This window comes from Athene cunicularia (genome assembly GCF_003259725.1).
Source record: "Athene cunicularia isolate RWA chromosome 4 unlocalized genomic scaffold, athCun1 chr4_part1, whole genome shotgun sequence".
NCBI classification, from domain to species: domain Eukaryota; kingdom Metazoa; phylum Chordata; class Aves; order Strigiformes; family Strigidae; genus Athene; species Athene cunicularia.
In genome coordinates, this window is record NW_020799098.1 from 27,848,594 (window position 1) to 27,862,928 (window position 14,335).

The following is a 14,335-nucleotide window of genomic DNA, read 5'->3' on the forward strand; positions in this document are numbered from 1 at the left end:
AAAAAGAAGTAAATTCATATTCAGAACTAACTTTTCCCACCCACCATGTAATTGTAATACTTTAGTCATGACATGCTGCTCTGTAATACAGGGGTGGGGAAGTTTTGTTTGTTTGATTTTTAAGAAGAGAGCTTTAAGTCATTCCATTTCCACATGCATATGACAGTTTGCATAATCTTCCAAAGCAAATTAATTAGCTTAGGTATATGCTGAGATCTGCTAAGGCATTGCTTCTGCTCCATATACTACACAAAATCTGCAAGAGTTGTGGTGTCATTCTCATTCCAGGAGATGCAACCAATATTAGCACAATGGGATGAACATCATCACAGTAAATTACACTCCATTTCTATTCATATTCTTATCTTAACTCATACAGACCCCGGTCTGCAATCAAATACACACAGATTGGCATGATTTATCAACTGAACCTACACAGCACAGTATTTAAGGCCCACCATCACATACAAATGCTCAATTTCACAGAAGTCAGTCAAAGTAATTTATCCAAGAATGAAACTGCACAATGTTTCCCCAAAAGTACTGATTCTAGGCCAACATTTTGCTTTATGATGTTCAAAAAAAGGACATAAGAATTTAAGTTTCTAACACAGTTATCCCCGGTTTTCTTCCAGACCCTTTTCTTCTGCTTCTACAGTTGAACAATTTTTGTTGAAGTTTAAAAAGGAACCTTTGTACAATGACCATTTACAAAACTTAACCCCCAAAAATTCACATCCAAGAAAGACAATAGCAACTGAAAGCACTTAGAAAATTGTGATATAAAATTTAACAGTAGGTAAAAGCAAACAGCTGGCCTTCCTGCAATTTTCTAACTCAACATGTAGGAAAAAAAACCTAACTTCCAGACAGAAAAATCACTACTCAGACTTATAAAGAAAAAATTGAATTAGCCCTTTTCTGACTACACCTGCAATTTGGTCTATCAAAACAACAGAACAAAAGCTCTAAAGGTCAAAACCAACTTGAGTTTATAAAAATTCAAAGAAAATTGAGAAACAAGACTTACCCATACTTCACATGTACATAAGACTCTTGTTTTCTGAGAATGTATTCTCTCGTTCAAAATGGAGCTAGGAATAATCCTGACCCATTCACATATTAATTGGTTCAACTGAAGGAGTAGGCAGACCGCCTCTTGTAAGTCATAACTGGAGATGCTTAAACAACTGTCACTGTATTTACTGATGTCACTCTATTGCTGTAGGTTAATGTTCCACAAGTTACACTAACAGCTCATACTCCTCAGACAAAAGTTCCACAAACATTAATAGAATAATACAGTAGCTGCAATATATACAGTTAGTAGATGACAACATCACTTGTAAGACTTGAATCCACAGGGATATCATCCTATTTAAGTTAAAATATAACAGTAAGTTAAAATACAACATTTACGGTTTGTACTCAGCTGAACGCTTGCTCAGTTTTCCAAATGCCCAGAGAGACCACGTTGCAACTTTTTCTAAAGTAATGCTTTAAAAACTTAAAAAGCTATTCTCCTCCAAATCATGACACTCTAAAACCACAAGCTACATGCTTCTGACTGCTCAAAACTAGAACAATTTTCACCTTTGTACTTACTTTTATTTTTGGCTTGTGTTATTTTCAGCAACTAACACCTACAGCTTCTTAATCACATACATAGCAGTTTCTAGTAGACATTGATATATATGAATATATCACCCGGATGCTTTAAGAAGTTTTTGTCTATTCTGCAACATTTCCAGTGCGTGCTCCTAAAGATCTGCAAGCCTCCTCAACCCATTTACAGCTCTCCTCAGTAAACAGTTTCCCCAGTAGATAGCAAGTGCATTTGTCTATAGGAATTGTTTCACTTGATCTTGACAGTTATAAAAACTGACTTTAGAAGAGACTTGTAGTGAGTGTTAATTAAGGTTTTGAAGAAAACAAAATAATGTATGTTGACAGAAAACCAAAGAAGTGTAGCATTTGCAAAATATATAATATTGTCTCAGTTTCATAGTCTAAAGAAGTATACATTAGCTAGTTGTCACAGCATCAATGTGAAGAGAATACATGCAAGTCTCCCAGTGGAAACTGGAATAGATCCTGTGCCTTCCAGCTGCAGGATCTTTATTTTCCAGTTAAAGCTGAAGACAATGTATAAAATAAACAAAAAGGAAATTAACCTACCTTCTTTTCATCTTCAGTACTGTTTAATTTAGTAACGTGATGACATTCTTTCATACAGGTGTGATTCTGACAATCAAGAAGCCGCCCACAAAATCTTATACATGGGTAGGGATTTGCCGAGTGACATGGTAATGAACTAACCTGTAAGTTAAAAAGAAATAAATATAAATATATACACAGATAGTGTATATATACACATATTGCACATGTGTGGTACATATATATATATATATATATATACACACACAAAGAAGCACAGCATCATTACAGATAAATTTTGCTTCTTAAGTATTGTTGTTAAAAGAAGAAAAACAGTGCAATGTTTGATTTTTTTTTTTTAATAGATTTTAGGTCCCTATACCAACATAACCACACAAATTAGTTTTACACTGATTATACCAGGTATATAAACAACCTAACATTTACAACAGCTTCATTTTTCTTTTTTTAACCAGACTATTACAATCTCAAATATTTTATAGTGTGATTTATTCCTCCTTTCCAAATTGCACTCGTGACTTGTGTCTTCCATTAAAGGTTCCTAAACTGCTTTACAGTTATTGCAGAAGACAGTTACAGTTTGCTTTCACTGGACTAACTGCATTATGGTCATTATAAACCAAAAACATTTTACAATTCTACAAACAGAAAACAACCTGCAAGCCAGAAATTCTAAACCCCAATTACAGACTATATCAAACATAACTCCCAGGAGAGGGAAGGGGAAGAAAAAATAGCTCTATGACAGGACTAGGACTTGAATGTTTTATGATATATTTGTACTTTCTAACTTGAGGTTAACACTCCAGCTAACAGAGCTCTGTAGTACTATTCAGAGCACCAATTTAGAAGCCTTTAATCTTCACTGGTACCGAAATGGAGTGTGAACTCCTAACTTGGTTAACTAGGTTACTTTCCTAAAGCTGAATGTTACAAGTCCCTCCACATCACAAGTATCAGAGGAAACTCGTTCCCATTTTCCAACTATTATATAATATTCACATTTTTTAAAAATTGGTTTCTGTGATGCTGTCAAAAAAATTTATTTTCTTCTTTATATGATCACTTCGGGGAGAAAAACAGAAATTATTTGTGATGTTATTACACAATAGGCTAATGTGACATAAGTCACTTTGACTAGGCTAAGGGTGTGATTTTGTGTTACAGCTTAAGTTGACTGAACAGCTTTGCACTGTACACCTTCCTTTTCTCTCTTCCAACTGCGGAATCCTAATTGCACACTCCTACTACTTTGAACAAGTCCTACTAGACATCTGACTTTAGAGCAAGGCAATACAACTAATCAAAATGGAAGAAAAGGAATTAATAGAAAAAAAAATGTTCCTTGTCTTTTGCTACATTTGCAAGTTGATCGGCCATACACCCAGGTAACCACTGGAACTGAAATGAGGGAAGAGACCAGGGCAGAGCAAGGAATGTTCTCCCTTCAGCACCGTCTGTGTTGATCTCCCTCAGTCCTAAAGCAAAAATATATGAAGTAGAATTTGAATCCAACTGCCTGTAGAAGTGTTTTCACAAAAAAAACCAACAAACCACACACGTACTCCACATCAAGTCACTGCAAAATGCAATTCATTCACAAGACTTCTAACTCCTCATCCTGACCCACAGAGGCTCTGTGAACAGGAATCTGCATGGCAGGCTCAACATCAAGGATGGAATATGCAGGAGAAAACCTCAAGGCTACTGTGTCCAACTGCCCTCCCATGCCCATGTCAGAGCTGAAGCTCATTACGCTGGCTAAAGCACTAATACCATAGCAAGCAGTCTGAATGCATGGTTCATACAACCTCCTGCAGACATCCTACAACTCAGTCTCTGGTGGCTTACATTTCTGTTGACCAAATGAGCAAAAGCCAGCAATAGGCCTAATAAAAAGAGAGTCTAAAGTGAACAATGGTGCTATACCCACCAAACACACACCAATTACCAAAGGTTTTATCATTCCTAATGTCCTGTCTCCTCTCATCCCCCTCCATTTCCCTCTTCCTTTCTCAGAGTCACAACTTCCTTTCAGTAGCAACATAAGTAGTCAAATGATACTGAAAGGTAAAAGAATGAATGAAAAGGTGCACTAAGCATTAAGATCCGCCACTGCCTGCTTCTCTACCTTTCCTTGCTCCCCCATTTCCACTCCAATATTTACGACCACTAGTTGTCCTGCAGCTCAGGCAGTAATAGCAGATCAGGGCAGTAGTAGCAGATTAGGTCTGTGACCGCACAGTTGAGTATGCTTATGAGACTTCTTTTACCAAGAGTTAAATCTTCCATCAGATAAGGACACAGCCACTAGCTGCAGTTAGAGAGAATTAGCTGGTAGCATCCCTCAGGGTACACCCTATGAGCTGCAATGTTGAATGAAGCCAGAGGCAGAGAAGGCACACAAGCCAGTAGAGAACAGGAACAGCTTTCAGCCAGCCAACTGCAGGGAACACCCCAGCCCTCCGGCTGCATCCAACACAGCTTCAGCTTGCCCCACTCACTGACCTTCCTAAGTCTCAAGTCCAAAAGGATAAGAGAGTCTTCTGGAGTCAACTGACATTGCAGCCAAAATCAAAAGAATTTCGATTAATTTGAACCTACATTACATTTTCAAATTTTGTTTCCATTTTTTGACAAGTGAATCTGTTGCAGAAATAGTAATAAGTCCAAACGACAAAGTAGAGTAAAACTTTACTTTCTATGGTTGGAATGCATTTCTGAAATGGCTAAATGGAGGTCACTACTCTTGCTATAAAGATGAGTATCAAAGCAGCCACAAACTCTAGGAGGCTGATGAGCTGAAGAACAAAGAATGCAGATGAAAACCAGAAGTACTTCAAGAAAGCTGAATGGAAAAAGAAAGTAAATAGGAGACACCATTTTCAGACCACAAGACTTCCACAGGATAAGGAAAGGAAGGCAAAGATAAAAGAACAAGACAACTTCTACAGAAGCTTTCCAGAATATCTCCCAAATGCATAAAAGCAACAGACACATCAATTGGAATATGAAAATAAAAATCAAGTACAATAAGGCAGGGAACTTTTGGAAATATTCATAAAGGTATTTAACCATAAAGATTAATCTCATCAGGATTTACATAAAATTTTGCCTAGAGGCAGTGTAATGGTCTTCCTCCTATAAATGAACCACAACTAAGAAAAACCTTAGAATAATAAAATATAGCATTAAATTCCTAAAAAAAAAAAAAAAAACAAACAAGAAGAAAGTTCTATCTGCCCAAGAAAAGCAAGACTGATATTACAGAATATTCAAAATACTCAGAGAAACAAAACTAGAATGTTTCCCTTCCCTTAGAACATCTAATGAAATAAAGCAACTACAAGAAAATTAAATGCAGCAGATAAATTAACATCATATCCAGTTAAGATATCCTTGCTGGTCCTCATTTAACTTGTATAGTCTTTAATTAATGTTTTCCCATAAAACCAGACTTTGAACATTAGCTTTCATACTTTGATTTTAAAAGAGCACATGTATGCTACTGCTATGAAATGCCAATGCTTATAGCTGTTCAAAATCAAGCATCAAGTTTTCATTTTGGAGTGGCAGCAACTGTTGATGATATGTGAGTTTTCTGACCTACAACCTGTAACAAAATTGAGAGCTACCTTTAAGCACATACAAATTTAAAAATGAAGTTATTAATTTCTTCTAAATATATGTAAAAACGTCCAAAACTTACACAGTACAATTATTTAAAAGAAAGTTGCATACTGTAGCTAAAAAAAATCCTTGCTTAAACACCATGCAGAATCATACTTCCACTGAACACAAATTTTATACATATAATCTGAAAAGTAGTTTTAAGTCTGTTGTTTCAAGTGATAAATTACATGTCTTTGAGTATCTTGAACAAGCAAGACCTTGAATTGAATCAATCCCTTAAAAGTGCCAAAGTGAAATTAAAAAAAAAATCCCAACAGAACAACCAACTCCAATATGTACACAAATTAAAATTACTGTCCAAGTGTAAAGCCTGTAGATCTGCTTATTATACAGCTCCTAAACGGTTTGCTTTCATTCTCTCTTCTACTCATTGTCTGCAGGCATCCCAGTACAATACATGACTTTATAACTTGTTTCCTTCCTAGTTTGTTTCTTTTATACCTCCTCCACTACAGGAGGTATAAAAACAGTCCAACATTAGTAACAACATAGTACAGCAATGAGCCCATCTTCACAGAAAAAGTTTGCCGGACAAAATTGCTGCTTTCAGCACTTGTGAAAAATTTGCAGTTCTCAGTGAAAATCCCCTCAGGGGCTGGAAACTAGTATAGGAGGGTAGTGTTCATAAATACATACAAGTGTTTTCTCTTGTTAACAAAAAAGTAGTTTGCAGTAAGATTACTTGTTAAGTGTCAATGTGGCTGTAAAACACTGAACAGATATTACATGTTTTGTTTTTTTCTTTTTAGAGACCTCAGAACAACATAAAAATCTACAATGCACATAAAATACACTGTAAACAGCCACTGACACAAACATGAACAAATTATTCTTTTCCTCGACTGCTATCAAAATCTCAAAGATAAGGACACTTCATTCCACTCCAGAACTGCTAAACTTCATCAGGAAGGAAGCACTGCTCTCTGCTGGCTGAGAGAAGAATGTTTAAACTAGAATATCATATAGCATCAGTAAATCTATATAATTAAAGATATAGACTCGCTGGAATTCTTGCTTATTTTCTATACTAACCCATTAAAAAAAAAAAAAAAGCAGCCATTGGCTAATTGTGCTACGAATATTCTGAAAAAAAAGTATTTATAAATATGTAGTAATTCCAGCCATTTTCTCTAATAAGAGCAGCCACACTGTCCTCTGTTACGGGGAGGGACATAAGCTTCATAACCACGTACATCTGAACAGTACCAAAACCAAAAACATTGTCTAGAGCAAGTTATATATTGGGTCAATTGACCATATATTTTGTTTATACATAAATTCATGAAAGTTATGGTGAGATTCAATATGTCATATCACAAAACATGTCACTGACTGGATAAAACATTGGCTGATATACCTGCAAGTTTTACTGTGGAAAACAAAAACAAAACCCAGCTGTTTCAACAGCAAATAGGCACATTTGTTCTTTTCATCCATTTTCACACTTTTTTCTTTAGCAACCAACCAGCTGCAAAGTAGCTCTATGGAAGCTGTATTCACAGCTTGACTGGATTAATAAATGTGCTGCACAATCAGATTGCACATATATAAACTTTGTTAACAATATTTATAGATGTTGTCACCACATAACCAAGTCACCATTACAACACAGAGCAAAAGATTATTAAAGAATTATTAAAGAAGGTGAAAGAAAAAAATAGGGGGGGGGTATCTAAATACTTTTAAGTGTTCACTGTTTTCTATGATTTTTTACTAGCTTAAAATGAAACTAGGTTTGTTATAATATTGTTAGCTGCACTTTTGTAGTGTATTTATGCTAGATTTACTAGTAGACAAAGCTATAATAGCAGTAGGTTTTTTATTAAAGATTAGTTTAGCAATCATCTTATAAAATTGAAAAACACAACTTGACCTTCAATTTCATGACTTCCAGAAACTACCATGAATAATGACGGTATTTGCTTAGCTTCAAGTGTCAATTAGATTTTCTTCTCATGTAAGCCAAAATAGACAATGACTTCAACTAAAACTGGGGAAGGCTACACACTAAAAGACAAGCTAATGAGTAACCCTAAAGAAGTTTCACTGTATTGACTGATTTCATCCATACATGCTTAGATCCAAGTCACACAAGAATTTTCCTGTATGACAGTATGTTCCTTATCCTTTTAAAAGAAACACAGCAGTTTCTAGGAGAACAGTGTGTGACAGAGAGAGAAAAATAACTATAGAATAAGGAAAGAAAAAATAACCAGAAGTATATAATGCAAAAAGACACACACAAATCCCCCCAAAATTTCAATACTAACAACTGCAAGAATACATAAATAGCTTCATAAATATATCCAAGAATTCTAAAAAATCAAGTAGTTATATATGCAAGAAGGAACTAAAATACCTTCTGATATGTAAGCTCTTATGGTAAGGTACTTAATCAGTTTTAAAATATAAAAAAGCCATATAATATCCCTCTTTAATACATTCTTCTCAGACTGACACAGTGAGATATACTTCATATCCTACTTTAAAAGACGGTTTCCATGACTCACCTCATGCTGTCCAAGACACTCCCTGTTAAAGAGAGAAAAATCAGAGGTTTAGAAAACATGTATTTCTTTAATAGACTTAACAGTGACAGTGCTTTTCACACAAAAATAATGCAATCTATTTTTTTTTAAGGTGAAAACGAAGAGAAAATTATCTATATATGCAGATCAATGCCTTCTCTTTTTTCAACAGTTGTTTGGATTGTTGTATTTTAGGATGACAATCCCCAAACCAGTGTTTCATGTAGAGATTATAGTTGTATATATTAATAATCTTTATTTTAGAAAATTACCTGAATTGCAAATATATTCTCCTTTGGCTCTACTAATATATCACTTCATATTTTTCAATTATTTCAGAGATCTAGTCTACTCTTACGTTTACAATCCTTCCTTTTTAGAATGGTCTACCATTCCTAGGAAAGAAAAACTGCACACTGATCAGAACTGTGAAGGTATTAAATAATGACTCATTCAAACACTGATCTCCTAAAAATTGAATCGATCTTTTGCTCAATTTATACTGAAAATTTTCTTTTTAATTTTATCTCTAATTTCATATCTCTCATCTCCTTCCCAAGTGTTAATTTGATTTCTCTATTGAAACCTTATGGAGAGTAAAAACAACTTTAACATTCAAAATACTTGGAAATCAATTCCTAAAAATTTCTAAAAGCATATTAAGTATCTCTGATAACTTCTCTAACTCAAAGCAACTACCAATAGCTACAGGTGGTCTTTAGGACAGAAGGATATTAACATGAGCAATCAGTTTTTCACCTAGTATAGTAACAAGCAGATGTAGCACATGAGCCTATTCTTCACTCCACACAGCTCAATTATCTTATATCCACAATAATCTTCCCATAACCAGTTAATTTGGCTTCTAGAACTTCTACATTCCATTGTAGCACTGCAAGGGGAAACTGCTTAACCAGCCTGACTGCCTTCTGCCACATAACTACTAAATCTGCGCATAAGAGGTTCCCCACGGCAACTTTGCATTCAAGCTGAGATGTCAAGGTGCCAGATGAACTACTAGATGCATGAAAACCTGGCAGGTTCACTGGGCTCAAAGGGTAGTGGCTAGTTGTTTGTATTCTACTTAGTCACCAATTACAGATGGAATTCTTTAGTCTTGTTTAATTTTTAATAAACTATCTTGTTTAATTTCTTTTTTCCCCTGGTAACTTGGAAGAGAAGAAAATGCATCAGTTCTGCAGGCAATGCAGAAGTATCAGTGCAATACATTCAAGGGCAGGGATACCATTCAGAAGGATCTAGACAGATTGTAAGAACAGGCTGACAGGGAATTCCAGAAATACTAAGACAAAGGAAGTCCTGCATCTGGGACTGACTAAATTCCAGCAACATTGCTGGCTAGGGATATAACAGTAGTCTTTCAGCATTATGGGGAAGTTACTGAGAAGATGAAGCCAAGCTCCTTACTGAGGTTCATAGCAGAAAGGCAGGAGACAGCAATCATATCCTTAAAAAAGGTTCTGACTGGATACACAGCAGAGAAAAAAAAAAAAATTAAAAATCAGTATAATCAAGCACTGAAAGAGGTTGGCCAGAGAGACTGCAGAATCAACATACTTGGGGGTTTTAGAGGTCCAGCTGGAAAAAGCTGGAGCAAATTGATCTGAATTCAGTGTTGATCTGCTTTTAGCAGAAGGCTGGACTAGATGACCCCACCCCAAGGTACCTTCCAGCCTCCATGGTTCTACGAAACTAACAGAGCAAGTAATTTTCCAGAAACTCCCTTTTAACTATTTACAGAAACAGATACTGAATACATTCCATTACAAATCTCTGACTGCTCATGTTCAAAGATACCAAATTATCAGAAAAAAAAACAACAAAAAGCATTGCAAAACCTCGGCAGTGAAGGACGGAATCCCCACTAACATCCATCCATACAGAATAGGATTATATAAACCATTCTCCATTATCAAATTGTTTTCAGCAACAAGGAGAGGCTCGTGTGGAGTGTGATGTTCAAGGGCAGCCTTGGCTTCAGTGATCATGAAATGGTGGAGTTCAAGATCCTAGAGAGCAGCAAGGAGGGTGCACAGTAAGCTCACTACCTTGGAATTCAGGAGAGCAGACTTTGGCCTCTTCAGGGATCTGCTTGGCAGAGTACCATGGGATAAAGCCCTGGAGGGAACCGGGGCCCAAGAAAGCTGTTTCATATTCAGAGATCACCTCCTCCAAGCTCAGGAGTGATGCATCGCAACAAAGAGGAAGTCAGGTAAGAACACCAGGAGGCTCCTGGACAACTCAAACATCAAAAGAGAGCCTACAAAGTGAAACCAAGGTCAAACAGCCTGGGAGGGATACAGAGAAACTGTTTCGAGTAGTCAGGGATCAGGTTAGGAAAGACAAAGCCCTGTTAGAATTAAATCTGGCCAGGGACATCAATGGCTACAAGAAAAGCTTCTGTGGGTACATCAGTGATAAATATAGGCTGGGCAATGAGTGGATTGAGAACAGCCCTAAGGAGGAGGATTTGGGGTTATTAGTGGATGGAAAACTGACCAAGCCAGCAATGTGCACTTGCAGCCCAGAAAGCCAACCTTATTCTGGACTGCATGAAGTGTGACCAGCAGGTCAAGGGAGGTGATTCTCCACCCTCTACTCTGCTCTCATGAGACCCCACCTGCAGCACTGTGTCCAGCTCTGGGGCTTCCAATGTAAGAAGGACATGGAGCTGCTCAAGTGGCTCCAGAGGATGCCACAAAGACAATTAGGGGCTGGAGCACCTCCCTTATGAGGACAGGCTGAGAGAGTTGGGGTTGTTCAGCCTGGAGAAGAGAAGGCTCCAGGGTGACCTTACAGAGGCCTTCCAGTACTTAAAGGAAAGGTGGGGAGGGACTCCTTATCAAGGAGGGCAGGAATGGGGGGGTAGTGGTTTTAAACTGAAAGAGGATAGATTTAGATTAGATATTAAGAAGAAATCCTTACTGTGAGGGTTGTGAGACAGTGGAACAGGTTGCCCAGAGAATCTGTGGCTGTCCCCTCCCTGGAAGTGTTCAAGGCCAGGTTGGACGGGACTTTGAGCAACCTGGTCTGGTGGGAGGTGTCCCTGCTCATGGCAGGGTGATTGGAACTAGATGATCTTTAAGGTCCCTTCTAACTCAAACCATTCTATGATTCATTCATATGCCACCATTCTAGCAATGATTCTAAAAGCCCTGCTAGCAATCTAAGGTATCAGATATCTCACTCTGCAGCAACACATTACTTTATGGCTTTGTTTACTATTATTGTTTTGTTAATTCACAAAACTTGCCTCATACCACTTCCATTAAAAAAAAATATAAAAAAAGAAAAAATAATATTACAGTTGCAAAGATCAATCAAGAGAGAGGGTATTCCAGAATTAATGTGATCTAATGCTAATAGAACCTTTATTTGCCCCAAGCACTATAAAATGTAACAATGTTCCTCTAGTTAGAAAATTAAGTACAACTTCCAGTATGGTTTCCTTCTCACTTAGCAGACTTACCTCCTCTGGGGAGGAGTCTTCAGAATGAAGGAGGTGATTTTAAGGTTGGAATTCAGAGGAACTAGATGTTCCCTATGTAATGCACAACATTATACAACGGCCTCTGCTGAATACCTATATGAGACAGTTTCTAGAGGCATCTACCCAAACACTGAAATCAGACTGTTGATAACTACACATTTTTCATCTTTTGAGAGTTTAGCTTTGAACTTCGAGCCCACTACACATATCTATAGAGGTAGTTATACAAATATTTTTGATCATCTTTCTTTGTCTACTTCTCACTGCATAAAATGAGGACATAATATTCCCTTATTAAGGAGGGATATTTACAAAACAAATAGGCACTAATGCCTGTGAAGTATGCAGAGTTTAAAACTGTAAGAGACTACAACACAAACACAGAAAAAAACCCAGTACTTCCTTCTTCAGATAAATGTTGAATTCTGAGTCCTTATTCCACAGTGTAAACAGAAAGAGAATGGTGAAAAAAAGTCATCATCATTCTTCCCGTATATCCTCAGCATCATCACTGAAAGAGTTGATTTGGCTCTACTCAAAGAGCAGAACCTTCTGGACAAGTCATAAATAGAAAGGAGACATGCAGATGAGATGAATGGTATCCACCTGCCATTCATTAGCATATAACCACTGAACAACTAAGAAACAAAATAGCAATACATTACACAGAAAACTACAGCCCCATAAACCAAACAAGATAGTAACATACAACTTTTTCCACATAGTTTCTGAAGACCATCGAATTACAATAGCTGCCTTTGCAATTTTTATGTTTTTCTTTTAAGGTAGCATTGTGCACATGTATTAGAAACAACCAATCATTACTAACACTGTCAGTCCTTTCATACAATAAGCACACACTACAAAAATGTCTAACAAACAACTACCAAATCTCCCAGTTTTATGAGAATAGTGTTTACATAAGCTCTTTGCATCTGACAAGGAAAATATGGTTATTTTCATGTCCATCTCTACAACAGTATAAGAAGAAAAAAAATCTCTTTCCACACAAAAACTTCTTTTGACTTGTTCTTTTAATACTTACACTGGTACAGGAACCTCGCAGGGAGGGCATGGCAATGCAGTTTGAATAAAAGCTGGCTCAGATGGCTGTTCCCAAGGACCTGCAGACTGATGCTGACAGCAAAAGACCATGTTAGCTGAATACAAAACACAACTGGAACTATGTGCTTGACCATAAACAAACATATCATCTAAACAGATCCCAGTTCTAACAAATCCACTTTTAACACCCCCTACACACAAAAAATTACAAATTTCATCCTTAGCATGGTTAAGGATAGGAAAATGAAGGCCTATGGCCCTACTGTTAGAAATCAAGTATGAAACCAACCCCAAAAAAACCCAGCAGAAACAATTCTAAGCATTTAATAGATGTAAAAATATAAAAATTATTAAACAAGTGAAATTATCATCATGCAGTACATGCACCATGTTTAAAGATGCCAATTTCTCACTTCTAACTTGTGCAAATTGATGGTTAGTAAATAGTTAAAATTTATTTTTGCTCTTGTTAAAAGTAATTTCTTACATTTGAAATTAAACATTTGTAATACAAGTCTAACAAAAATCTTATTTCTTGAGTAATTATAACTGCTGAAAACAGACATTCAATTATATATTTATTACAAAATCACTTCTAGATCTACATATATTGCAAAATTAATCAGATACAGATCTAGGATCTAGAACCACTTCATTTCTCGGTTGAGCAGTATGTGTACCTCTGTGCTTGTGGACTCCAAAAGCTTCCAACAGAAGATTAAGGTCAAACAAGTGTTGCTCATTCTTCAGAACACAAATGACACTGTTTCTTGCTATTTACTTACTAAGCCAGTTTGCTTCACAAGTGCTTCATCATGGCAGGAAACAGGGCACAAATGACCACACGTTAATGTCTTCTGGCAGGACTGACGACACGAAGGACATCGACCAAAGTGACAATAGTGTTTCTCCTGGGTAGAGTGGTGACAGGTAGGTGGTCGACTGAAGTAAAATCCAAGAATGAATCAATATAACAGCAAGAAATATGAAGTTACAGTCACTAGATGATTATGCTCAAAATACAAAGAACTGAGACGAACAAGGTATTTATTTTTAAATTAATCTGCTTCTCACCTACAGCAGTGGTTAATATTATAGTAAAATTATATAGGAGTTCTAAATCAAAGCTGGGTTTCCATATTCAAACAGCTATTTCAATCTTAATTCTATTCTGCACTAAATAATCTTGCTACACCCCAGCAGCAAATATTCTCCTTTTTCCTTTTGCTAGTGAAGTTTTCTAGGTAAACATCCTCATGGAGGTACTTTAAAACGTACCAGAGATGACCTGAAGTCAGTGGGACTACAGAATTAGAAGTGCTTGGTGGGACAGAACCTCCCCTTGACAGCAGCAAACTGC

At 36.6% G+C, this 14,335-nt stretch overlaps 1 protein-coding gene and 1 long non-coding RNA gene across 2 annotated transcripts in view; both read right to left on the reverse strand.

The window, feature by feature from the left end:
• The window catches only part of NFXL1 (nuclear transcription factor, X-box binding like 1), a 50,039-nt gene that overhangs the window by 21,475 nt on the left and 14,229 nt on the right, over positions 1-14,335 (reverse strand). Inside the window, exons 14-17 of the mRNA XM_026846971.1 lie at positions 13,761-13,917; positions 12,956-13,047; positions 8,382-8,403; positions 2,179-2,319 (exon numbers count right to left, since the gene is read on the reverse strand). Of these exons, the coding sequence (XP_026702772.1) occupies positions 2,179-2,319; positions 8,382-8,403; positions 12,956-13,047; positions 13,761-13,917 (412 nt within the window). The remainder of the gene's footprint in view (positions 1-2,178; positions 2,320-8,381; positions 8,404-12,955; positions 13,048-13,760; positions 13,918-14,335) is intronic.
• On the reverse strand, positions 4,357-7,288 carry LOC113479114. Its single transcript, XR_003398211.1, has 3 exons — positions 7,277-7,288; positions 5,632-5,635; positions 4,357-4,512 (listed from the first exon to the last, which is right to left on the reverse strand). It is a non-coding gene; the product is annotated as an uncharacterized LOC113479114 (long non-coding RNA).